Below are 27,927 nucleotides of genomic sequence, written 5' to 3'. Positions count from 1 at the left end.
ATCTTTCCTCTTTGAAAAATGCATTTATGAAGGATTTAACAGTAACCTAAAACAAACCAGAAGTTATTTGCCTCATAAAGAAAAAATATGACAGGAAAAAAAGTCAACAATAGTTTGTATCTTAAGATATTAGTCGCGGGCTCCCGACCAGGACATACCCTAGGCGCAACAAAAAATTAACAATATGAAAACCATACTAACTGTTAGAATACCTTTAAGATTTACTAAGGGTACATCAGGAAATTTGATCCTGCTACAAGAAGAAATAAACTATTATTTTGGCACAATAAATTATGCTTTTGACTACATAAAGTTTAAAGCAGGATGAACCAAAGAACCAAGACTTTCATACTCGACGAGCTAAGACACCTTACACCACCATTGTCAGCTGACATAAAATCAATTAGAAATATACTCTCCAACTTTGAGTTTGTCAGGAGCTATCACATATGAGACAGGAGCCAATCGCTTTGATGAATCGTGTGAGATTTCTCCCTCGATTTTAGCAGCTCCCTCGTCACTAGATTGACCATCTTGCTTGTTCATCCCAACATGCATTATTTTTCTGACTTCTTTACGTGCTTCCCTTTCAGCTAATCTCAAATCTTTAAAGCCCTGTTCGAACTTCGCTTCATCCTCCGGTGAAAAGAATACAACCTCCTTCGTCCCAAGCTCTTCATACAACTTCTCAATCTTTGCCTTCCACAAGAGGCCTACTTCTGTGTCCATCTTCTGATAAGGAGTCTTCAGCAAGTATTCATCAATTCCACCTGCCTTGTCTATGCAACGAAGGGCATGAGTGGTGACTTTAACACGAATATGACGATCTAGGATATAACTAAAGAGCCTCTTGTCCTGAACATTAGGTTTCCAAGTTCTCCTTGTCCTATCATGGTCATTAGAAAAAGAAAAAGAAACAAATTTGCATCAATAATGTAGTCTTCTTTCTCTTAAAGTATCCCAAACATACAATAAAAGGCAAAGGAAGTTCTTAACACAAAATTGAGCAACCAAAAGATAACATTGAAGTTCTAAATTGAGTTATGGTTGCTAAACCAGCAAAGAGGTTCATTCTTGAAATTACCGCACAATTACTGTAATGTGACAGACAAGGTCGTGCAGGATATCACAATATTATTACAAGTAGCACTGTTGAAATCCATGTCAAGTATAACAAATATAGGCAAAAATCAACAGGATATATACTTCCAAATATTAGTACTAGTCAGCCATCAAGAAACTACTATTCTTATTATCAAACATCCAAGACTAATGAATTGAGAAGACCAATTTTATAACAATGATAGTAGATATAAACCACGAAAAAATGTGGTCAATAGTAAAGTTTAGAACTCAATCAGGATTACAACCACTATCACAGAGGGTTCACAAGAAAATTTATCCAACATCATCACCACTTGGATACTCCAAAAAATGGACAGTTTAAGTGAGTGATTGAAACCTGCCTTCATCTAAAGTAGAATTTCATGATTCAAAATGCACTGGATTCCAGTCACGGGTCACCCAATAACTGAAGAGACGACTGGCAAATCAATCATATCTATTCAACAATCCTATGTATAGGTATAGAGATGGACAGTGATATTATTTAATCTTTGCCTAGTGGATTGAAAAATGTTCAGTTCCTTGAATCTTCTAATTTTAAATTTGGAACATTAATCCTTAACCTTACACTCTTGAGAATAAGAATATTGAGATAAATTGAGTTATGTAACAAAAGATCATACTGAAATTTCAATAAACTTTGATCAGATTAAAATGAAATGTATTGTAACTTGGAATGTATTTCAGCATTTACATTCTGAGACAAATAAAGATTACTATTAACTGAATTACTCAAATATGAACAACTACTAACAGTACTGGGGTCCGGAGCAAATCAAATCTACCATATTTATATTTATTGAAAAATGACTGTTATTTATCAATCAACCGAATTAAAAATCATGGTTCTTCTTTTATAATAATTAGAAATGATGTCTACAAAGAGACTTGTACAAACTATTCAGAATATGTTTAGTATAACACCAATTAATGTAAGCACAAGACAAGTAAGAAAAATGATGAAGGCTGCCCATGCAAATGGGAGATGATAGAGAAAAAGAAAGGCAAAAACAATGAAAGAACCAAAAACAGAAAGCTGGTATCCGCTGCTGATAAAGCCATGAAAACAAGCAAAGTACTGTTGCAAGCAATAAAAATTGTAAGTAACGACAATGACCATTCACTTACGAACGACATGTAAACAGTTCTGTGTTTCACACTCCATAATCATAGGCATCTTACGATTGACAAGATGCTTATCACGAGGATGTAAATAATCTAACAAGATTGACAAGATTTGCCCACGGCAGCTACTTACGGATTGGTACACACTTTTTAATGATTCAAAGGAAACTTCAGTCGGCCCATGAAGCATGGAGCAATTTTTATTGTTCAAGTTTATAAGATTTGTCAGGAAGAAGTAGAGCAAAATGATATTCAATGTACTTTATAAGTGGACGTGTGGTGCTCTAATCAGAGAGAAAATCTTGGTTCTTTTAGGAAAAATCATTGCCTAGGGACATTCAGGTTCTTGTGGCTAACTGGCTATGCTCTGTCGCTCTTTATGACAACACCTTTCCTTGTTAGAAAGACAAAGGGAATGAAAGACATTAGAAAGCTGCATTCGTATTAATCTTTTAGTTATTTTTGTTTCCTATTTTACATAATTAGGATACCTTATCTTCTTCCCTATGCAGCACCGACTACCTAAGTAAAACCGACACTTCAAATTAAAGGTATGTCTGGTGTCCATCACTGACACATTTGGTTACGTTCAATAATTCTATTTTCTAAAATTATCGTTAGTGTCGGCGTGCTAGTGTCAGTGTTTTGTCTGTGTCAGTGCTTCATAGGTGCCGACAGTTTATATTGAAGGCATGTTTGAGTGTCCAACATAGGAGCTATCCTATCCGGCACTAATGTGACACGATCACTTGTGATTACATAAAATCACTTCTATTTTCTCAAATTAATATCGGTGTCAATGTGTCTGTGTCTATGATTCATAACTTCTTCCCTTTAAATTAAGCTACTCTTTTATCCAGAATTTGTAAATCCAAATACAACCCTATGAGCTAAAACATGAAAAATTCCAACCTAGTTAACAAATTAAAAGCAGCAATTTTACCAAAATAAAACTGATCAAAGAAGTGATTACAAACCTATTGCCACCATCTTCACTAACACTATTGCCAAATTGAATGTGTTTCCCAGCAAAAAGACCTCGTTTTGCACGACCCATCACAACTTTCGATTTGGGAAGACATTTCTCTAACGATTGCTTCGCTTTTGGAGTCAAATTCTTCTCTCCAACTTTCTTCAGAACTCTCTTCATCATCTCTTTTCCTCTAAACGCCATTTTCCCTATCACTTCACAAAAACAAAAACAAAAATATCAAAAAATGGAAAATAAATAAATAGGAAAGCGAGTGGGAGAGAATCTGTTATCAATCGCGCCGCAAATGGCATTGGAATTGCATCTGATAAGGTTAAGAAAGAAACCTGGACGATTTTATCACTGTTTCTGGCGGCCGGGGAGTAACTCCGGCGGCGTTTTCCGGGAAGTTGAGTAGAGATCAGTGGTGCGACTGTAACTTTACAAGGGCAGCGGCTGCATTCTGTTTTGTTTTTTATGAAGAACCTCAGTTTTGTTTTGTTTTTTAATTTTTTTTTTACACTATTTTTGTGTTAATTTAATTTTGCAAACAAAATGTAAATAAAAGTTTTTCCACAGACTTTTTATGGAGACTTTTTCCTTTCGGGGCACAGACTTTTTAAAAATTAAATTGAATGGTTCCGCCTGGGTCACAGACTTTTCCATCACAGACCTTTAACAAACCTCTCCTTCAATCGAATTCTTGTTAGTAAGCACCAATGAAGCCCTGATACGCGACACGATACCGATACGATACGACACCGATACGGCGATACGGGAAAGTTTTCAAAATTCCCGATACGATACGTCTGAGATACGTTATTTAAAATTAAATTTAAAATTAAATCTATAAATACACAATATATAAACATAACTAACATCGATAATGATAAAAATTAACATTCAAATTACTCAAAATAAGAAAACAAGTTACAATTACATATTAATTAAGTTAAGTACTACCCAAAAAGGTGGTGGGTTGGGTATCTCAACTGGTTAAGCGAGTTGAGCTAAGCGTTAAGGAGTTGAAGGTTCAGAGTTCAAGTCATGACAAGGAGAAACACTAATAAAGACACAATTGGTAACATCATACTATAACATTCAATACTTAAGAGAAAATACGAATTGCTTGATACTTTTTCGATCGATACGCGTATCGGAGAAGTATCCGACAAATATTGGTTATATTTTATTTTAAAAAATAATATTAATTGCTGATACTTCTCCGATACGTGTATCGGAAAGTATCGGACGAGTATCGATATCGAGTACGTATCAAACACAATACTTTGCCATTTTTAGAGTATTAGGGCTTCACAAGTAAGCACTCTCTACAAATGCGCCATAATGTACAAATGTTTTGCTTTCGGCAGTGCTTGCACTTTCCATAGCCATTTCCAATCATTATTTTCTGACCTTGATGCAGCACGAGGTTTTAAAAATTGCGACCGCAATATTGCTGATGCGGTAAGCTTAGCAATTGCAGTGTAATTTTAATTCACGTGTACGACCGCATCAAGAGCCGCATCAGACTATTTTGGCTATGTTCGTTCGATTATTTACACCAAAAAATAAAATTTATGAAACTCAAATTCTAATTTGTGTTAAATCTAATGAAAAATTTTACTTTTAACAATCTCTTAACCACATATTTTAAGCACATTTGAATTAAAAGTTTATGAAATAAACTAAATCTTTGCAATGGTGGATAAATAGCGTAGTGACATAGTAATGATATTCTATATAGTTTGTGAAATTTCAAAATGTCTATATAGTTTGTGAAAATTCAAAATAATTTCACACCGCAACAACTGTAATGCGCGCTGCATCAACCAAAATGAGTTCGGGTTACTATCAAGATGGACATCAAAAGAGAGGAGTTGAGAAAGTATCTCACCTTGTACACTTTGGCCACAAGAGTATTTGGCTTCATTATGAAGTTCCAACTTTGCTGTGCTAGTTGCTACCATTGCTGAAGAGATGTAAATTTTGAAATCCCAATCCTCCAACCTCTTTTGGAAGTTGTCATTCTATCTCATGTCAACCATTTAAGTCCCTATTATTTGTTCCTCTTCCCTATGAAAAAAATTGACCATCCTCTCAATTTTCTTAATGGTTGTTTCTCGCATAAGGTACAAACTCATAACATATGATTATAATTATAATTAAAATTAATAAATAGAATGTCATGTTAAGAGATTTTTTATGTGAACCCAAGTGGGTTGGTGTATTGGTATTGACTTAGGATCTGGGAGTGTGCTCCTCTTGAGGTCTAAGGTTCGATTCTCTCTGGCGCCAATTTGGGTGGGCTAATTTAGCTTCTTAAAAAAAAAGAGATTTTTTATGTGATAAATGTTAATAAATACTCCCTCCCTCGACCATGGTTCAATTTCCCGCGATTGCAATCAAGAAGAGGATACTTGATGTCAAAATTGACCCCCGAACCAGATTAAACTGAGTGATGAAAGCAGAAAAAAAAATACTCCCTCCCTCGGTTCCTTTTAACATGTTTTTCTTTTAACGCAAAAAACTAATGAATTTTGTTGCACTTAATACTATTTTTTTAAAAAAAAAAATATATAATACCCTTAATAATTTATCACCACATTTCAATTATTTATCTATCTATAATAAATATCAAATGCTAGCTATTATCAAATTAATAATTAATGTTGTATGACCAAGTAATTAGACTCAAATAGTTAATAACGAGTTTTTTTCGATAGAAATCGTTCGTGATAATTTAAGTTGAATTTCTATTGAAAATAATGCTTGGGTAAAGTTTATTTACCTAAACTTTGAACGGCTAGGAATTGTTTTGGCTTTCTAGCACTAGGGGTCGTGAATCTCCTGTCCAAAGGGTGATGCATAATAATATTGTGTTTTCTAGGTCAATGAATTGTGGTTTTTAGAATGATTGATTTTGCCATCCAAAAAATTTAGTGGTGCAACTTGTTATCAACTTACCTTTCATCCATGTGTGATTATCTTGACTAGGATTCCATTTTCCTAAAAATTAAGGGGCTAATATTAATAAAATAAATAAGTTAATGTTGCATTGAATTTTTTTTTTAAAAAAACGAATAAATAAAAACAAAAATTTTCTCTGACGAATAAAAAGAAACGATCAAAGTGATGTTTTTTTGAACATATCAAGAGTGATGTTAAAACTGAATTATAATTAATACTCACTATTAAATTTTGTAAACTATATTTTTAATGCTCAAATATTAAACTAAAAAATACGAAGGAATTGTTTATCTTTTGGCAAATTTCTCAAAATCACGATGATTTACTATGATACCAAATATAAATTTAAAATGATCAAATATGTTCCGACTCTGATTGTCGACAAAAGTAACTCATTGTCAAGTTTTATCTAGTTTTCACCCGAACTCCGAATAATCATTATCCATTTCATTTGTTTATCTTTTGATAAATTTATCAAAATCATGATAATTCATAGTAATACCAAATATACACTTAATGATCAAATACGATACAATATTTCAAATTCATTCCTCAATAAAAACAACTTTTTATCATTTTTTTTATCTATGTCACAACTGAATTCCAAATAATCATTATCAATGTTGAGTCATGAGTCTAACCAAAGCAACAAAGTTTAGTTTAAAAAAAAAATAAAAAATCACTATATAATTTGAAGTGAAGTTTGAATAAATTTGAAAAAAACCTCGTTTTCCTTGTCTAATGGATCTGTCTCTCGTGACAAAATAATAAAGGCAACATTTTAAAGCGCGCCCACTATTTTCCTTTTTCCCTTAAAATTCAATTTTCAATTTCAAATTTTCCTCTCTCTTCAACACTTCACTCGCTCTTAAACAGAGATCCCAAAAACCCTAATTCACCAAAATTCAACTTTTTCTCTTTCCCTCTTTTCCCAATTTCATCTCAAACACCATCTTGTATGGACGAAGAATGCAATTCATCTCAGCAATCGATTTTGACTGTCCAATCTGCTCCAAAGGTAAGTTCTTTCTACGTTTTTTTTTTTGCTATTGTTATTCGGAAAACAAAAATCTGATTTTTTTTGTTTTTCTTTGTGTTTTAGATTATGAATGAGAAACGAGTTAATACCCACTTGGGTGATAAGCATGAGCCCTCTCGAAAACGTGTCAAAATGAGAGATCTTGAATCACTGGTTCACTCTACAGGTAATTTCATAATTGTATTAATTGGATTGGATTTTTAATTTACATGCATATGTTTGAATAATTCAATCCTGTATGTGTCAAATTCAATCTTGTATTGTTTGTTTTTTCAAAATTTTATGTTAGTATTATTTTGGGGTGTAATCTGGGTATTCTCCACTCGCAATTGCAAAGATTAATCTCTCGAGCATGTGGGACCCAAATGGGTGGCAAATTCTACCTATAAGAGTTTTAATTTTACTTTAGTATTTATTATGTAAATGATGATATTTCATATTTAGTTTGATTGAATTTGCAATTTCACTTACAATAATACTGATGTGAATTATTATTATAAACCTTATTATATTATTATTGTAGTATTGTATTGTATATTGTTAATTTGTTGTATGCATTTTGGACATTCTTTTGGGGTTTAGTTTAGTGTCAAACATATAACTTGCTATTGTAATTATGATGCAGAAAAGGCAATTGGGAAAGAAAACATTGTCCAATCGTCGTGTGGTGATAATGAGATGTCACAAATCACAAAGGTGCCATTGACAGTGGACATGAATGTTTCAAAAGAAGAGCAAGATGGAAGGAACACATCGGGTAGCCCCAGGATTTTGGATCTAAACACTGAAGTTTGTGGTACCAGACAAAGTGGTGGATTTGGTGAAAAACTCGGTAATGATAAGGAATCTTTCTCTGAGATGAAGGAGAGAGAAGACCAAGGCGGTGATGCTGTGAACACGAAAGGAATTAATGTGGATCTCAACGCAGAAGATGATACTAGCTCTGTGAATGTGGAACCAGCGAGTTTTCAGAGAGAACATGGTCATTTCCAGTCAAAGGATGTGTCCGAGAGTGGGAGTAGTGCTGGACCTCCAAAGGAGAAAGATTCAATGAGAATATGGATGGAGATGAAGCGTAACGGTTTTATTTCATCCGTTCATGGAGGCATTCCGGTGCCGAAGAAACGCGGGAGGAAAAGTAAGACTGAGATTCTTGAGCAAAAAATGGAGCTTGCAAAGAGAGAACAAATCAACAGGTTTACAAAGATTGCAGCTCCAAGTGGACTACTGAATGATTTAAACCCTGGGATTATTAATCATGTAAGAAATAAAAAACAGGTCCATTCAATTATTGAGGCTCTTGTAACTGAAAAACATGAAAATAGGAGCAAGCGAGAAGCACATCGAATGAGTGGAGGTATAGACTTCAACAAGAGAGACCTAGAATGTGTGAAAGATCCGAGCAAGCATCAGCCTACTTTTTCTCATGAAGAAGGGACCTTTTATGGCTCTACAGTTGGTAGACAAGCACGAAAGAGTCACGCAACAAAGAACGATTCCTCATGGATATTGGAGGATAAAGGTTGTGACCGTGACGCATACAGTGTAGAGAAAGCTGGCCTTAAAAATTGTGTATCAAATGCAAGTCATGTCACGGAAGACAACGCTTTATCGCTGAAATTGTCATCTTCAATGAAGGCATCAATGAGTTCCACCAGTTTGTCGAATGAAGAATCATCAGTTTCATCGCTTTCTCTTAAAGGTTCGTAGCCATTTTCCTCTTGCTTATGTTTGTCTTTAAATTACTTCATATAATAATTCATAATAAATGGAAGGGATTGATTCTTTTATATTGTTTGGCTTGAAAGGTAGGGATGGACCGATGTATTGGAAAATTAATCTTTACATTAAGCTAGTATAGATGTCATGTTTTTGGAAAATTTCTCTTGTCAAAATATGTACTGGATGAACTGGGCTGTAATTTTTTTTTTGCTTTATATAGAAGCTTATTGAGCTTTTGCTGATACAGATGTTTCTATGTTTTACAGCTGCTACTGTTGCTTCTCAATGGTTGGAGCTTCTACATCAAGATATCAAAGGGCGTCTTGCGAGTAATGCCATGTTTATTTCTTTTAAATAAGTATTGGATAGTGAAAATGCGTACACGTGGTTAATGTATTTTTCTCTACATTTGCAGCTTTGCGTCGCAGTAGGCGGAGAGTTCGATCAGTAATCACTACTGAGTTGCCTTTCCAAATGTCGAAGGAGTTTGGAGATAACCCAAATTTCGATCCTTGTGGTATGAAATTTCCTGAAGGACTTTCAACCAGCAAAATAGCAGAATTGCATCAGGCAAGATGGACTGCTTTGTTTGATCATATGGATGAAGCACTTTCAGAAGAGGAAAAACAACTTGTGAGTGCAAAAATGCATAATTGTTTTGTCACGGTCTTAAGCGTTATTTTAGTCTTCCTTTATGTCAATCTATGCTGTGATGTACAATCTGACACAAGGTCAACATACAAAAATAATAAGGCTGTTGTCGGTTTGTTTTCTATGTTCGTTGCGTTTTCAGTTTGTATGTTGTAAAACATAGTTACATAGCGTCACTTTGTTTTTTTATTCTGTTTCCTGTTTTTGATGTTTTACGAAGCAAATGATGAAATTTTTTCTTGTTTTCACCTTTTCCCTTAGAAACATTTAAGGAAATAGAATCAAAACTAAGTAACATTTGTAAGTATTAATGGCAACATGTCAACTGAATACAAACAAAAAATCAAGTTGAACGCCCCCTACTAATGCTGGTCGAAATAGTCATATGTCTTTATAGGAATGGTAATTATACTTCAACAAGTTTGAAAATGCCAAGGTACATGGACTGATTGAATTCTTTCTTATTTAGATTTTATAGAACCATCTCCTTCCTTTTGTAAGGGTGGATACTAGAGGTGTCCGTGGTGGTATTGGATACCAAGGAAGATTTCAATTTACCTGGCTCATTACAGTGATTTGGGATATACAATTACTAAGAACAAAGTTTGTGCCCTTTCTCTTTGTCTAAATCTGGATTTGTCTGGTTCATGATTTCAGGAAAGTTGGTTGAATCAAATAAAAGAAAAGCAATTGCTCTGTGATCAGGGCCTACAACATGTAAATTGGAGCAAGGCTTATGGTTTACAACAGTTGGGGAGTTCGGAAAATCATTCCAGGTAAACTTTCAATTGCTCTATTGATGTTGTGATCTTGGTAATGTTGGCTAGAGTTGAAGTCTTTAATGTTGTGATCTTGGTAATGTTGGCTAGAGTTGAAGTCTTTAAATTTGAACAGTTACATATATATTATCAAGACAATCACTTAATGTGAATTTATCAGTATTCAGATTTTAGGAGATCAAAATTTGCTCAATTAAAAGCCATTTAATTCTTAGATGGTCATATATTTACAATATAACGACTGTCAAACTGTAACAGTGTCTCCTGGAATAAAAAGAAAATGGGAGTACTTAGCAGCCTTAAATTGTCAGAGAAGACAGACTGATGCATAGAAGTCTCCTGGAATTTAATTTAACTAATCAATCCAATATTAGAGGGATTTACAGCAGATTGTTCTGTCACAATAAGTGATGAAGTTATGTACCCTTTAGGTCTGTGAACTTGGACAAGTGATAGAGCAATATTGAAGGGATAAAAACCATACATGGTTTTTTGTTGATTTTACAAAAAGGCGTATAATAAGGAGTGCCAAGAGAGGTTTTATAGAAAGCCCCGGATATGAAAGGTGTTCAGGGATTGCCTTTCGGACTGCATCACATGATGCAGCCGCAATATTAAGGTTACGGTAATGTCATCAACCGCATCTAGCAGCGACTGTGCTGTGATCGTAAATCACTGTAAAACCGACATTGTAACGCCGTAACGAAGTGGGCACAACAGCTGCATTGCACCACATCAGGACGCAACAGGCTATGTAGTGCTCATAAAAATTATTTTTTTAGCTTCCTTTTTCTTCTGATCATAGATTTAGGGGGTATTTGAAAAGGATTAGAGATATTTTAAAGTGATAAAGAGTTGATAATGAAAGAAATCTGAGATATTAGAGTGAAAATAAGACATGTGAGTTATAAGATAAGCAATACATTATAATATTTTATGCTAGTAAAAGATAAATTTACACTGCAGCAACCACATTAGGCATTACAACAGTCGCAATGCCCGCAATCGCCATGGCTGCAACCACAATTTAAAACCATGATCCATGATTTCAACTATCAGGGATATGTAGGATGGGTCCACAACTAATGTGGGAATGTAGGGTGGGACCTATAAGGTTTCTCAACTATTGGACTACATCAAAAGTCAACTCTAAGTTCCTATCTTTATACCTGTGTCTGGGATGTACTTCTTATGGAACACATGAATGAGCCAGCACTGCGATACATGCTCTTTCGAAGTGCTATAGTTGTACATGTAGAGTTAAGAGAAGGAAATCAATGGGAGCAGAGGATAGAGACTTGGAGACAAAATTTAGAAGCATAGAACTTTCGTTTGAGTAGAAGTGAGACATTTCATTTGCGATGGAAGTTATTAAAAGTAGAAGCATTACTAGCTTAAATGTGAAAATTGGAGACCATCATACCGTAGCTCAGATTCAATATCACAGATTCACTGTCCAAAGTGAGGCAGAAATAGTCGGAGATGTAATCCATATAATTTAAGCGGGGTGATTGAAATGGTGCAGGGCCTCATGTTTTATCTAATCCATACACTGTTGTCGGTTGATATATAATCATTAAATTCTTGAAAATATGTCTCTTCAAAACTTAAAGATGTCTCCAAATTAATACTTTCTCAAAGTTTGAAAGCATTAACCCTTAAACAGATTGGATTTGTTTCCTTATATAATTAGGGAGTGCTTTATAAATTGCATAGAATTTTCTTCCAATATATAAAATGTTATTTCTGCTGTGTGAAGCCTTAGTCACAATTTTGACAAATTTTGATAATCTTTAATGTGCAGACCATCACAATTAGACAACTCGGAGAAAGAGTTAGCCGTTAATGCAGCAGCAGCTTCCATATACTCAACATGCAATTTTCTACTGTCAGAGTTAAGTTGCATCTGACATTGAATCATACAGTGTTGCCAATTGCTTATCGCGGAAAATAACAGTTTGTTCAAATTGTACTATGCTGTACTACTATAGCACTGCTATGTCCATTACTTGGAAACACTTTGTACTAAATAGCATATTGCGGAACAATAACGATTTGTTCAGATTCCGCTACGCTATAGCGCTATAATGTTGCTATAGCTGCTATTTCATCACACTAGTCATACACTTGTCTATTATGTTGGTTGTCTATTTTTCCCCGCTCTCCTCGATGAGTAGAGATTACTTTAGCAATTGCCATTGGCATGTAGAAAAACTGTAGTTTAGGTTGGCATATGGGCAAGATTTTATACTTGTTGTGATTGTAACCCTAGCTGTTGGATATTGTATTTGCCAGTTTTTTTTTTTTGCTGAACTTTTCTATAGAAGATGTATGTCTACATTTTCTACAGAAAATTAATCAATAATCATTACAAAAAAACCAATATCATTGGATTCTTTCTTATTGTGTAATATTTTTACACTTCTACACTTGGTCCTCTTGCTTCAAATACATTTGATCTTCGTAGATAGTTACTTCTATTTGTATAATTGGAGAAAACATTGAGTAGACTAGTTGAAATTTGACTGAATCAAAAGTTAAAATGAGAGATAAGTTGAAGTGAATCATTGGCCTCTTCCTTGCATAACTCTGCCAAACTCACCAAATATTTTTGAACTAGTCTAGTACATATGGATACAAATCTGTCACAACAATGCACCATATCAGGTCATTTTTGTTGAACAAATGAAAACTCTACCTTATTGAACGATGAAATTCCTCTAATGAATCCCGTCGTAGTATCTTTACACTTGATTGCCGTGTGCGGATAGTAGAACCAACTTGGAGGAGACTTCTTTGAATGAGAGAAAGTCATAATGTTTATTTTTCAACCGACAATGAGCCAAGCCAATATTTCTAATATCGAGGACTCATGCATGGACATGGAGGAGCGTAGTAGATGAGCCAAGCATACATGGATTTTAAAATTTAGCTCAAAGTTAATAAACCACACCCACCCTTTTGATACAGGCAAATGTAATGTAGGGTGTTGGGGAAGTTGTGAGAAATATATGCGTAGTATTTTCTTGAAAACTCCTCCTAAATAGGATGGCAACTGAATTGAATCTATTTTTTTTTTGGATCAACAATAGTTTATATCATTTCATTATTCAATAAAGTAGTAATACAAAGTGGTAGAGATTCAAAATGACAGCGGCGAGGCCAAGAAATGGCCGCTCGAGCAAGAGAATGAGCAACCATATTCGCTTGCCGCTTAATAAACTTAACCATGAAGTTTGGGTTACAAATCAAAACATTTTTGATGTGATTAATAAGTAAACTAAACTCAGAACTGCCGGCGCGTAAATGATGAGTTGCATCGACCACACTTTTGGAATCCGACTCAATAATAACATGAGAAAATCCTCTTTGCCCCAAAGCCTCTAAAGCATTGAGTACTGCTATTGATTCACCTTCCAAGATAGACAAATTCCCTTCCATCCAAGTAGTCTCCGCCATGACAAAACGACCCATATGATTTTGATTTAACCACGTATTTTTGGTGTGTTAGAAGGGGAATTGAAAGAACATCTTTTTTATGAATGCAATTTTGGATGGTTGGTACAATATCAACACCTCAAAGTAAAATATTACTAGTATTCAAAATTGCAATGAAGAACAAACATAAACAATTGTTTCATTAAAAATTTTATCAGAAAAATTTAATGGAGGATAAAACCTGACGAATGAAACAAGGGTGCAGTGCATATAAAGAAAAATAGCTTAATGGACCTAACTAAAGTTTAGAAAGGAGAGAGAAGTTAAAAGTTGAAGGTTATTTTATTAAAAAAAGGTATGCTAAACAGTGTCTCCGGGGCACTTGTTAAGCATACTTAAAAAGGAAATAAAAAATAAAATTTATATTGAAAAAACAATTTTTTGTACTTTTGAAGCATTGAATGCACGCATTTCGAGACAAAATTTCTATTTTAACATGCTTAACCAGTGCCCCGGGGCACTGTTTAACATTTTCCTTAAAAAAATAATTTTTGTTTACAATAAACAAACTATACAATCTTTAAAAGCTATAATAATCTCCGTTTCAATGAGCTATATATGCAGGGGGGCTGGAGTTCAAACCTAAGTCATTCCACTTATCCATAGTTAGAACTGTAAAAACGAGTCGGGATATCGGGTCAGCCCATTAGTCCTGTGTTTTTACACATACCGGGCTTCAAAAAAGGGGGCCGGAACTTATCGGACTAGGTTAGGCGGGCCGGACCATGAAGTTTAACGGGCCGGACCGGGTCAACCCCTTTATATGACCTGACCCCCCAGGCCGCCCCTTTGACATCTTTATCCACAGTAAGGTGAAATTTATAACCACTAGGCTATTTGACAAAAAAATAAAGTAATCTCTAAATTATTATTTGTGAAAAAAATAATTCTAAATTACTACTATTAAATATAAAAAATGACTGTGTCAAAAAAAATTACTGTTTTTTAACTAGTAACAACCCTAAAATATGCGGCCCGTTAAGCAAAGGGATTATTATTATTTTATTTGTGAAATATATATATACGCGTGCGTGCTTCAATCTTACGCTACTTCAAGAAAACAATATAAAAACTCATTCTTTCTTCTTCAAGACAAGAAAAGAGTGAAACAAGAAATTCCACACGCACACATTGTGGAATTAATTATTGGTGTTGGGTGGGTCGCTCAAGGATCAATATACTGCTTTGCTATGCTCGATCTCTTTCGATGTTTGCAACGGTAATTTTTTCAACTTTCTTTCCACACATATTTGCAGCATGTTGATTCAGATTAAGATACCCATTTTCTCATTCTTCATTGTTAACGCAACATTCAATCTTCTGCTTCATAAAAACAAAACAAAAGAAACCTTAATTGAGGAAAGTTGTTCTTTTTATCACATGACCCTTTTCTTTGTTTGGTATTGGTAATTGGTACCAATGTTTTCAAAGATTAACTTTTTTGTTTGCTAACGGTAATTTTGCAACTTTCATTCAAATACCCATTTGTTCATTTTTTTTATTTAGTCAAGAATATTCAATTTTCTGCATGAAAAAATTACAACTTTACCCATTTTTATCATTCAAGAACATTCAATCTTCTGCTTGAGAAAAACAAAACAACTTAATTCTGCAAATGGTATTCTGTTCTGTCGCAAAAGAATCTTAAAAGACAGTTTTTTTGTTTTTCTCATATTCAATCTTCTGCTTGAGAAAAACAAAACAACTTAATTCTGCAAATGGTGTTCTGTTCTGTCGCAAAAGAATCTTAAAAGACAGTTTTTTTGTTTTTCTCATATTCAATCTTCTGCTTGAGAAAAACAAAACAACTTAATTCTGCAAATGGTGTTCTGTTCTGTCCCAAAAGAATCTTAAAAGACAGTTTTTTTTTGTTTTTCTCATTCTTGATCATTCAAGAATATTCAATCTTCTGCTTGAGAAAAACAAAACAACTTAATAGTGCAAACCATGTTCTGTTCTGTCCCAAAAGAATCTTAAAAGAGAGTGTTTTTGTTTTTCTCATTCTTGATCACTCAAGAATATTCAATCTTCTGCTTGAGAAAAACAAAACAACTTAATTGTGCAAACGGTGTTCTGTTCTGTCCCAAAAGAATCTTAAAAGACAGTTTTTTTTTTGTTTTTCTCATTCTTGATCATTCAAGAATATTCAATCTTCTGCTTGAGAAAAACAAAACAACTTAATTGTGCAAACCATGTTCTGTTCTGTCCCAAAAGAATCTTAAAAGACAGTTTTTTTGTTTTTCTCATTCTTGATCATTCAAGAATATTCAATCTTCTGCTTGAGAAAAACAAAACAACTTAATTGTGCAAACCATGTTCTGTTCTGTTCTGTCCCAAAAGAATCTTAAAAGACAGTTTTTTTTGTTTTTCTCATATTCAATCTTCTGCTTGAGAAAAACAAAACAACTTAATTCTGCAAATGGTGTTCTGTTCTGTCCCAAAAGAATCTTAAAAGACAGTTTTTTTTTGTTTTTCTCATTCTTGATCATTCAAGAATATTCAATCTTCTGCTTGAGAAAAACAAAACAACTTAATTGTGCAAACGGTGTTCTGTTCTGTCCCAAAAGAATCTTAAAAGACAGTTTTTTGTTTGTCACGATTAGCGAGTTTCACCTGTTTTTGCAATTTTCATTCTAACATATTTGCTCCATCCGGTTTATAATCGATACATGTTGGGTTTCCAATTTAAAAGGGTAGAAAAGACTATGAATGATTGTGTGACGAAATCTCTTTTCATTATCTGAAAAAGGGTGGAGTATATTGCCCTAGTAACCCTAAATTTGACCATTGGAATCGATGTTTGTAACGGATGGATCATAGATGCCTCAATGACCATAGGGTAAAATGTTGGATGAACTTATTGTCCCTAGTCCCTGAATGTGAAAGCTAGTTGTTGCCTTAATTGTTACACAAGCAATTGTCTCTATTGGTGTATGCTTTTCTATTAAAAAAATTATGAATTTTTATGCATAATCATGCATGATTGGATTTATATTCTGCTTTGATGACCCTTAGTCCCTAAATTCCATCTTGCAACTGCAATTAGAAGTGATTTTGCTTTATCAACTTAATGACCCTTGTCCCTAATGTTTCATAAGTTTTGTAACGGATGGATGCTTCAATGACCCCTGAGGAAAATGCATTATGAATTCTTTATTCATAATGAAAAAGTTGGATGGTGGCTTTTCAAAGCAAAGCAATTTTAATATGAAATTTTATTCAAAATGTGGATGATGTCTGTTATCTTTTTATGACCCTAATTGTGAAACTGTCACTCGTGGTATGGTATACATGAACTCACTAACTCCAAATTCCACAATAAGATGGATATACGTTGTTTCATGATTTTCGTAAGGGATTGTCTTGGTGGCCAAAAAATGCTGGATGATGCTTGAACGTGAAAGCTAGTTGTTGCCTTAAAATGAAAATTTAATATAAAATTTCATTCATAATATAAGGCATGAATATTATCTATTGTGCTTTCATGACCCTAGTCCCTTAATGCAATTTTGCAACTACAATATGATGAATTGATTTTTCAATAAAATTCAATCTTCTGCTCGAGAAATAGAAAACCTTTTATTGTTGAACATTGCGGTGTTCAGGTTCAGCGGTGATTTGGAAACCGAAATCTCATGGAACTGTTAGTGGAGGACTGTAACTGAAATTGAAAGCATGCTGGTGGGTAAAGGGAAGGTTGATGGTTCAGGTGTTGGTGTTGATGTGGCTTCGTGCAAGAATCAGAGCCACTTTTTATCCCAAATTTGAAAAGGAAAAGTCAGATCAAGAGGTATATGATTCTCGACTCAGTTTTTTATGTTTTGATTTCATGAGTGGAGGTTATATTGTTGAATTTTGTCATGTATCAATTTTCCTTGTTTATATATATTTTTCTTCGTAATAATTGTTTGAGTCTCAGCCTCATGGGATATTAGATAATCAAACACAATTTTTTGAACGACATTCAAAAGAAACTGATATGCTATGTGCCGAGACCCTGAGGTTGAAAGATAAACATTTGCTGCAATTTTCATCGAAATATCCTTTTTTTCATTGTTTTATTTAGTCAAGAACATTCAATCTTCTGCTTGAAAAAAGTACAACTTTACCCATTGTTCTCATTCTTGATCATTCAAGAACATTCAATCTTCTCCTTGAAAAAAAGAAAACAACCTTAATTGTGCAAAAGGTGTTCTGTTCTGTCCCAAAAGAACCTTAAAAGACAGTTTTTTGTTTGTCACGATAAGCGAGTTTCACCCGTTTTTGCAATTTTCATTCTAACATATTTGCCCCTTCCGGTTTATAATCGATACATGTTGGGAACGATGGTGGATTTCCAATTTAAAAGGGTATAAAAACCCTATAAGACCGTGAATCATTATGTGATGGAATCTCTTTTCATTATCTGAAAAAGGGGTGGAGTATATTGCCTTAGTAACCCTAAATTTGACCGTTGGAGTTGATGTTTGTAACGGATGGATCATAGATGCCTCAATTACGACGATAGAGTAAAATGTTGGATGTACTTAATGTCCCTAGTTCCTGAATGTGAAAGCTAATTGTTGCCTTAATTGCTACACAAGCAATGGTCTCTATTGGTGTCTGCTTTTCTATTGAAAAAAATTATGAATTTTTATTCATAATAATGCATGATAGATATATATTCTGCTTTGATGACCCTTAGTCCCTAAATTCAATTTTGCAACTGCAATTAGAAGTGATTTTGCATTATTAACTTAACGACCCTTGTTCCTAATGTTTAATAAGTTTTGTAACGGACGGATGCTTCCATGACCTTTGAGGAAAATGCATTATGAATTCTTTATTAATATGAAAATTTATTCAAAATGTGGATGGTGTCAATTGTCTTTTTATGACCCTAATTGTGAAACTGTCACTAGTGGTATGGTATACATGAACTCACTAACTCCAAATTCGACAATAAGATGGATATACTTTGTTCCATGATTTTTGTAAGGGATTGTCTTGGTGGCCCAAAACGGTGGATGATGCCTTAATGTGAAAGCTAGTTGTTGCCTTAAATGCAATTTTTATATAAAGCATGGATATTATCTATTGTGCTTTGATGACCCTAGTCCCTAAATGCAATTTTGTAACTACAATATAAAGTGATTTTGCAAATGCAAAAGGAAGCGCTTCCTTGTATTTGATTGATGATAGCCTATTGACGAGGGTTTCATAGGAATTCTCTAAGGAAGAAACGAATCAATTGAAGCAAAGTACAAAGAAACCAATTCTTTGGAGTCAACTATTTCTTATAACATCTATTTGGTATATGGCATTATGCAGACAACTTATGCCATATAAGGATGCTTGTATTGCAATCAATGGAGGAAACCGTAATGAGGTTGTATCTGCTAGTTTATTTTATTGCAGACCTATTGTGAAATATGATGAAATTTGGTGGGTGCTGCTGCTGGTATAAGAATCAGATAGCTTTATATGATGAAATTTGTATCTGTTGATAGTTATCAATGTAAGTCTTGGATTTAGTAACTGAAAAAGGTAGAACCTTACCCATTTTTATCACTACGATATGCTGCTGTTGCTAATGACAGCAGTTAACAGCTGTCAAAAATGTTTGCTGCTGCTGTTGCTTCATAGATGAAGTGTTTACGTGTCAGTAGTGTCACTTTCTCAAATTATGATTGGTGTTGACGTGTCAGTAGTGTCGGTGTGTCGTGCTTCATAGACGAAGTGTTTACGTGCTTGTTCATCGGTTTTGCGCAGTTTATTTCATTCTATTTTGATGTGATTTTCTGTTTTTGAAATTGTGGTTTCAAATTGATGGAGAAGCTGTATGGTGAAAGTTTACGGAATTGTGTATTTATGACAGGTTCTTGAGATTTTGAGTCACGTGAACAAGAGAATGAAGCTTCAGTCTGATGTTGGTTTGCCTTTGAGTGAGTTGTGGAAATTTTATTTGGAATCTGGTGCTGCTCCGATGATAAGGAATATTTTTGCATTGTCTATATAGAGATGGCTTTTCAACGTGTTAATGCAAAGGTTTCTTAATCATTATTTAAGTGCTTGTTTGTTTTGTTATTAATATATTACTATTTAGCGGTTATAGTGCAATATTTGATACTCATAATTCCTGTTTAAGCACTTGGCTAATAATTGATAGTAGAGCTGAGACTTTTTTTTTTGACGCAATGCTGAGACTTGTTTAGAAATTTATTTTCCTGTTTTAATAAACCAAGTTTGCGCGCACAAACAGACACATTCACTTTCTGCTATTGAATGCTTAACATGGAGGTTGTGGAGACAATCTAATGCGCATGCATTTTGGTTAGGTAAAGGAAGATTTGGCACCTGATATCTTGATGAACATCTCAAAACTTCCTCTTCAACACCAGGAAACTTCTTAAAACTTTCTGAATATTTTTGTTGTTATATATATAACTAAATGTTCCATACGACTTCCTTTGATACTGAATACTTATTATTTTGAGTTTTTGTAAGTCGGACACCGAGGACAAAGTCTGGTATTGACTTTGGCCATTTCATTCCTCCATTTGGTCAATGGTTTTATCATTTCATTTATTTATCTATATTTCTATATATTATGTTTCGTCATAAACTACGAATGATTTACATGCTCCTTCTCTTTGATGCACAACATATTTTTGACTGTTGTTAACTGTTGTCATTAGCAACAGCAGCCTATCGTAAGATACAATACAATAAGCAGGTGTTCATACAAGTTATCTGATATATATGTCTGCTTTGATGCCCAAAAAATGCTGGATAATTTACTTAATGACCCTAGTCCCTGAATGTGAAAGCTGGTTGTTGCCTTAATTGCTAAGCAATTGGTGTCTGATTTCTATTAAAAAAAATTATGAATTTTTATTCATAATAACGCATGAATGGATATATATTCTGCTTTGAGGACCCTTAGTCCCTAAATTCAATTAGAAATGATTTTGCATTATGAACTTAATGACTCGTGTCCCTAATGTTAAGTTTTGTAACGGATGGATGCTTCAATGAGGAAAATGCGTTATGAATTCTTTATTCATAATAGAAAAGTTGGATGGTGGCTTTTCAAAGCAAATCAACTTTAATATGAAATTTTATTCAAAATGGGGATGGTGTCTATTATCTTTTTATGATCCTAATTGTGAAACTGTCACTAGTGGTATGTGGTATACATGAACTCACTCTCTCCAAATTCGACAATAAGATGGATATACTTTGTTCCATGACTTTTGTAAGGGATTGTCTTGGTGGCCCAAAAATGTTGGATGATGCCTTAACGTGAAACCTAGTTGTTGCCTTAATTAAATGCAATTTTAATATAAAATTCATTCATAATATAAGGGATTGTCTTGGTGGCCCAAAATTGTTGGATATTATCTATTGTGCTTTGGTGACGCTTAGTCCCTAAATGCAATTTTGCAACTACAATATGAAGTGATTATGCAAATGCAAAAGGAAGTGCTTCCTTGTGTTGGATTGATTAGCCTATTGATACATGTTGTTATACCCATTTTTTATTTAGTCAAGAACATGCGATCTTTTGCTTGAAATTCAATCATCTGCTTGAGAAAAAAGAAAGAACCTTGTTAATTGAGCAAAAAGTATTTTGTCCCAAGATCCTGTTTGATCCCACTATTTTGAAAGATTAACTTTTTCCTTTGCTATACTGTAATTTTGGAACTTCCATTCTAATATATTTGCATTGATTCTTGTTGGGATACACATTTTTTCAATTTTGACTAGTCAAGAATATTCAATCTTCTGCTTGAAAACAAGAAACCTTGATTGAGGAAACATGTTATGTCCTAAGAATCTTCAATCTTCTGCTGCTTATTGGAAATTTCATTCCAACATATTTGCCCCATTTGGTTTATAATTGATACATGTCGGGAACAATGATGGGCTGCCGATTTTATCATTCTTGATTATTCAAAAACCTTTAATCTTTACATATATAAATGGAAGGGATCTGTTCTTTTATATTGTTTGGCTCGAAAGCTAGGGATGGACTGATGTATTAGGCTAGTAATAGATAGATGTCATGTATTGGAAAATTTCTCTTGTCAAAATATGTATTTTTCTCTATACTTGCAGCTTTGCGTCGTAGTAGGCGGAAAGTTCGATCTGTAATCACTACTGAGTTGCTTTTCCAAAAGCTTTGCGTCGCAGTAGGCGGAAAGTTCGATCTGTAATCACTACTGAGTTGCTTTTCCAAATGTCATAGGAGTTTGGAGATAACCAAAATTACGATCCTTGTGGTATGAAATTTCCTGCAGGACTTTCAACTAGCAAAATAGCAGAATTGCATTAGGCAAGATGGACTGCTTTGATTGATCATATGGATGAAGCACTTTCAGAAGAAGAAAAACAACTTGTGAGTGCAAAAACGCATAAGGCTGTGTTTGGTTTGTTTTCTATGTTCGTTGCGTTTTCAGATTGTATGTTGTAAAACATAGTTACATAGCGTCACTTTGTGTTTTCATTCTGATTCTTGTTTTTGATTGTTTACGAAGCAAAGGATGAAAACTTTTCTTGTTTTCACCATTAGAAAAATTAAGGAAATAGAATCAAAACTAAGTAACATATTTGTAAGTATTAATGGCAACATGTCAACAGAAAACAAAAACAAAAAATCAAGTTGAACGTCCCCTACTAATGCTGGTTGAAATAGTCATATGTCTTCATAGGAATGGTAATTATACTACAACAAGTTTGAAAATGCCAAGGTACATGCATTGATTAAAATCTTGCTTATTTAGATTTTATAGAACTATCTCCTTCCTTTGGTAAGGGTGGATACTAGTGATGTTCATGGTGGTATTGGCTACCGAGGAAGATTCAAATTTACGTGGCTCATTTCAGTGATTTGGGATATACAATTACCAAGAACAAAGTTGGTTCCCTTTCTCTTCGTCTAAATCTGGATTTGTCTGGTTCATAATTTCAGGAAAGTTGGCTGAATCAAATAAAACAAAAGCAACTGCTCTGTGATCAGGGCCTACAACATGTAAATTGGAGCAAGGCTTATGGTTTACAACAGTTGGGGACTTCAGAAAATCATTCCAGGTAGACTTTCAATTGCGTGATATGATATTACATACTATTGATGTTGTGATCTTGGTAATGTTGGCCAGATTTGAAGTGTTTAAATTAGAACAGTTACTTATACAGTATATTATTAAGACAATCACTTAATGTGAATTTATCAGTATTCAGATTTTAGGAGATCAAAATTTGCTCAATTAAAAGCCATTTATTTCTTAGATGGTCATATATATTTACAATATAACGACTGTCAAATTGTAACAGTATTATATTTTAAAGGAATAAAAAGAAAATGGGAGTACTTAGCAGCCTTAAATTGTCAGAGAAGACAGACTGATGTATAGAAGTCTCCTTGAATTTATTTTAACCAATCAATCCAATATTAGAGGGATTTACAGCAGATTGTTCTGTCACAGTAAGCGATAAAGGTCTGTGAACTTGGACAAGTGATAGAGCAATATTGAAGGGATAAAAACCATACATGTTTTTTCCGTTGATTTTACAAAAAGGCGTATAATAAGGAGAGTGCCAAGAGAGGTTTTATCGAAAGCCCTGGATATGAAAGGTGTTTGGATTGCCTTGTGGACTGCATCACGTGATGCAGCGACAATATTAAGATTGCGGCAGTGTCTGCAACTGTGCTGTGATCGTAAATCACAGTAAAACCCACATTGTAACTCAGTAACGTAGTGGGCACAACAGCCGCATTACACCACATCAGGATGCAACAGGCTACATAGTGCTCACACAAATTATTTTTCTAGCTTCCTTTTTCTTCTGATCATAGATTTTAGGGGGTGTTTAAAAAGGATTAGAGATATTTTAAAGTGATGGAGAGTTGATAATGTAAGAAATGCCCTCAATCACAGTGGCTGCAACCACAATTTACAACTATGATTCATGATATTAAGGATATGTAGGATGGGACTACAACTAATGTGGGAATGTAGGGTGGGAACTATAAGGTTTCTCAACAACTATAGGACTATGCCAAGAGTCAACTCTAAGTTCCTATCTTTCTACCCGTGTCTGGGATGTACTTCTTATGGAACGCATTCATGAGCCAGCACTGCGATACTTGCTTTTTTCGAAGTGCTATCGTTGTACATGTAGAGTTGAGAGAAGAAATCAATGGGAGGATAGAGACTTGGGGACAAAATTTAGAAGCATATGACTTTCATTTGAGTAGAAGTCAGACAGTTCATATGGGATGGAAGTTATCAAAAGTAGAAGCGTTGCTAGCTTAAATGTGAAAATTCGAGACAATATCACACCGTAGATACAACTTCTGCTAGAAAAAAGGTACAACATTACCCATTTTTCTCATTCTTGATCATTCAAGAACATTCAATCTTCTGCTTGAGAAAAATAAAACAACCTTAATTGTGCAAAAGGTGTTCTGTTCTGTCCCAAAAGAACCTTAAAAGACAGTTTTTTTTGTTTGTCACGATAACTGAGTTTCACTCGTTTTTTTGCAATTTTCATGTTAACATATTTGCGCCATCCGGTTTATAATCGATACATGTTGGGAACGATAGTGGGTTTCCAATTTAAAAGGGTATAAAAACCCTATAAGACTGAATAATTGTGTGACGGAATCTCTTTTCATTATCTAAAAAAGGGGTGGAGTATATTGCCCTAGTAACCCAAAATTTGACTGTTGGAACCGATGTTTGTACCGAAGTAGAAGTGAGTAAAATGTTGGATGAACTTAATGTCCCTAGTCCCTGAATGGGAAAGCTAGTTGTTGCCATAATTGCTACACAATAAAAGAAATTATGAATTTTTATTCATAATAATACATGAATGGATATATATTAGGCTTTGTTGACCCTTAGTCCCTAAATTCAATTTTGCAACTGCAATTAGAAGTGATTTTGCATTATCAACTGAATGACCTTTGTCCCTAATGTTTCATAAGTTTTGTAACGGATTGTTGCTTCAATGACCGACCTTTCAGGAAAATGCATTATGAATTCTTTATTCATAATGGAAAAGTTGGATGGTGGCTTTTCAAAGATGAGCAATTTTAATATGACACTTTATTCAAAATGTGGATGCTGTCTATTGTCTTTATACGACCCTAATTGTGAAATTATCATTAGTGATGGTATACATGAATTCACTAACTCTAAATTTGACAATAAGATGGATATACTTTGTTCCATGATTGTCTTGATAACCCAAAAGTGTTGGATGATGCCTTAATATGAAAGCTAGTTGTTGCCTTAAATGCAAATTAAATATAAAATTTCATTCACAATATAAGGCATGGATATTATCTATTGTGCTTTGATGACCCTAGTCCCTAAATGCAATTTTGCAACTACAATATGATGAAGTGATTTTTCAATAAAATCCAATCTTCTGCTTGAGAAATAGAAAACCTTTTATTTGTGAACATTGCGGTGTTCAGGTTCAGCGGTGATTTGGAAACCGAAATCTCATGGAATTGTTTGTGGAGGACTGTAACTAAAGTTGAAAGCATGTTGGTGGATAAAAGGAACGTTGATGGTTCAAGTGTTGGTGTTGATGTGGCTTCATACACGAATCAGAGCAACTTTCTATTCCAAATTTGAAAATGAAAAGTCAGATCAAGAGGTATATGATTCCTGACTCAGTTTTTTATGTTTTGATTTCATGAGTGGAGGTTATATTGTTGAATTTTGTCATGTATCAATTTTCATAGTTTATATATATTTTTCTTCGTAATAATTGTTTGAGTCTTAGCCTTATGGGATATTAGACAATCAAACACAATTTTTTCAAGAATATTCAAAAGAAACTGATATGCTATCTATGTGCCGAGACCCCGAGGTTGAAAGATAAACATTGTTTGCTATGGTAATTTTTTATTCTCATTTCACATATTTGCATTGATGCATGTTCAAATACTCATTTTCTCATTCTTGATTATTCAACAACGTTCAATCTACTGCTTGATAAAGACAAAATAACGTAATTATGGGATTTTCATTCCATTATATCGGTTTACGATTTATACCTGTTGTGATGCCAATTTTTAATTCTTGATAATTCAAGAACATTCAATCTTCTGCTTTGCGTCAACAAAAAATCTTCTGTTTGAAAACAAGAAACCTTAATTGAGAAAACGTGTTCCGTCCCACGAATCTTCAATCTTCTGCTTGTTGGAAATTTCATTACAACATATTTGCCCCATCTGGTTTATAATTGATACATGTTGGGAACGATGATGTGCTGCCGATTTTAACATTCTTGATTATTCAAAAACCTTTGATCTTTTGCTTCGGTAAAAAGTGAACTTTCAAATTTTGTAAGGGATTGGATGTCTTGATGCCGAAAGAATGCTGGATAAATTACTTATATGATCCGAGTCACTGAATGTGAAAGCTAATTGTTGCCTTAATTACGACTCAAGCAATTGTCTCTATCGATGTACTCTTTTCTGTCAAAAATAATTTATGAACTTTTTTATTCATAATGCATCATGCAATTAGAAGTGATTTTGTAATCTCAACTTAAAAGTTGGATGGTGGCCTTTAAAGAAATTTTAATATGAACGTGTATGGTCTCTTGTCTTTTTATGACCCTAATTGTAAAACTGTCATGATTTGTTGTTTTTGGTTTCATTATCTACAAACAGGCCCGGTTTTGGGCCCAGGCAACCAGGCCCACAGCCCAGGGCCTCCAAAAAATTGGGGCCTCAAATTTTTTTTTTCAAGTCCATAATATGAAACATAGATTGAGCGCCATGTGATCCAAGGGTTTAATGTAAGGTTGTGAGTTCAAAACTCACCTGTGGCAATTTTTTAATTTTATTTTAAGAAATGAATTCATAATAAATGTAGTTGATTTTAATTTAATCTCTTTTTCTCTTTACAATATCTAGGTACTTCTTACAAATTAGAAATTGCTTATAAGCCAAACTTTTGTTGATTTTTTTTTCTTTCTTTGATCATAGAAAGGGCAAAGCTTCATCCATAACAACATTTACATTGTTGTGAAAATGTTATTTTTATCTATTAATTATCTCTTCATTTTATTGGTTTAATTTCAACGTTGTGGAATGATTTTTTTTTTTTTATGTTAGTTACACCGATAAATAATTATTGTTGATAAATACTATTTATAATTTAAATAAATGATTTTTTTTGTAAAAAAATATTATATTTTTTTATTAAAATCCATTTTCATTATTTGTCCCCGGGCCTCCAAAATCTCGGAACCGGCCCTGTCTACAAAGGGTGGTATGGTGTATACATGATCATGTAGTTGGTGCAGCCTCTTTGGTATGCAGCCTACAAACTTGTTGTGGTGACTGATGACAGACAATATAATGTAACAAGTATGCTCTTTGATATTCTTTTCCATTTGCCACGGTAATTTTTTGAAATCTATTTCCACATATTTGCATTCATGCATGTTGAGATATCCGTTTTCTCATTCTTGATTATTTAAAAATATTCAATCTTCGTCTTTATAAAAACAAAAGAAACTTAATAATTGAGCAAATGTCTTTTGTCCAAGACCCTGTTTGGTACCGATACTTTTAAAGATTAACTTTACTCTTTTTGTTTGCTTAGGTTATTTTGGAACTTTAATTTCAATATATTCGCATTGGTACATGTTAAGATACTCATTGTTTTTGTCATTTTTGATTTAGTTAAGAACATTCAATCTTCTACTTGAAAAAACGTAGACCCTTATCCATTTTTCTCATTCTTGATTATTCAAGAACATTCAATCTTCCGCTTGAGAAAAAAAGTGAACCTTCAATTTAGTAAATAAAAATTTAGAAGCGTATAAAAACCCTATAAGATTGTGAATCATTATCTGACGGGATCGTTTTTCATTATCTGACAAAGGGGTGGAGTATATTACCGTAGTAACCCCAAATTTGACCGTTGGAATTGATGAATATACTTTGTTTTATAAGTTTTGTAACAAATGTATCATAGATGCCTCCATGACCATAGAGTAAAAAAATGCTGGATGAACTTAATGACCATAGTCCC

At 33.8% G+C, this 27,927-nt stretch overlaps 3 protein-coding genes and 1 pseudogene across 5 annotated transcripts; 2 read left to right on the top strand and 2 right to left on the bottom strand.

Moving 5' to 3' along the window:
• LOC123902918 overlaps positions 1-27,927 on the bottom strand; it is a 100,539-nt pseudogene that overhangs the window by 69,707 nt on the left and 2,905 nt on the right.
• LOC123902922 (54S ribosomal protein L24, mitochondrial) lies at positions 89-3,867 on the bottom strand. 2 transcript variants are annotated; one of them, XM_045952758.1, is made up of 3 exons: positions 3,568-3,867; positions 3,228-3,435; positions 89-886 (listed from the first exon to the last, which is right to left on the bottom strand). In XM_045952758.1, the coding sequence occupies exons 2-3, from the start codon at positions 3,422-3,424 to the stop codon at positions 400-402; spliced, it is 684 nt and encodes a 227-aa protein (XP_045808714.1). In that variant the 5' UTR covers positions 3,425-3,435; positions 3,568-3,867; the 3' UTR covers positions 89-399. The 2 variants fall into 2 exon arrangements, with proteins under 2 accessions (XP_045808714.1, XP_045808715.1); XM_045952759.1 differs by having other exon boundaries at positions 3,228-3,429; positions 3,568-3,724.
• LOC123902913 lies at positions 6,931-12,810 on the top strand. Its single transcript, XM_045952743.1, has 7 exons — positions 6,931-7,208; positions 7,293-7,395; positions 7,855-8,931; positions 9,218-9,280; positions 9,367-9,584; positions 10,260-10,378; positions 12,186-12,810. The coding sequence occupies exons 1-7, from the start codon at positions 7,149-7,151 to the stop codon at positions 12,289-12,291; spliced, it is 1,746 nt and encodes a 581-aa protein (XP_045808699.1). The 5' UTR covers positions 6,931-7,148; the 3' UTR covers positions 12,292-12,810.
• LOC123902923 lies at positions 14,981-26,373 on the top strand. Of its 2 annotated transcripts, XR_006807780.1 has the most exons (4): positions 14,981-19,906; positions 20,197-22,259; positions 22,833-22,951; positions 25,347-26,373. XR_006807780.1 is itself a non-coding variant. In XM_045952760.1 (3 exons), the coding sequence occupies exons 1-3, from the start codon at positions 22,224-22,226 to the stop codon at positions 25,507-25,509; spliced, it is 318 nt and encodes a 105-aa protein (XP_045808716.1). In that variant the 5' UTR covers positions 22,058-22,223; the 3' UTR covers positions 25,510-26,373. The 2 variants fall into 2 exon arrangements, 1 of the variants encoding a protein (XP_045808716.1); XM_045952760.1 differs by lacking the exon at positions 14,981-19,906 and having other exon boundaries at positions 22,058-22,259.

This window comes from Trifolium pratense, linkage group LG1, assembly GCF_020283565.1.
Source record: "Trifolium pratense cultivar HEN17-A07 linkage group LG1, ARS_RC_1.1, whole genome shotgun sequence".
Classification (NCBI taxonomy): domain Eukaryota; kingdom Viridiplantae; phylum Streptophyta; class Magnoliopsida; order Fabales; family Fabaceae; genus Trifolium; species Trifolium pratense.
Note: the sequence above shows the minus strand (reverse complement) of the source record. Positions and strands in the feature narration are given on the sequence as shown.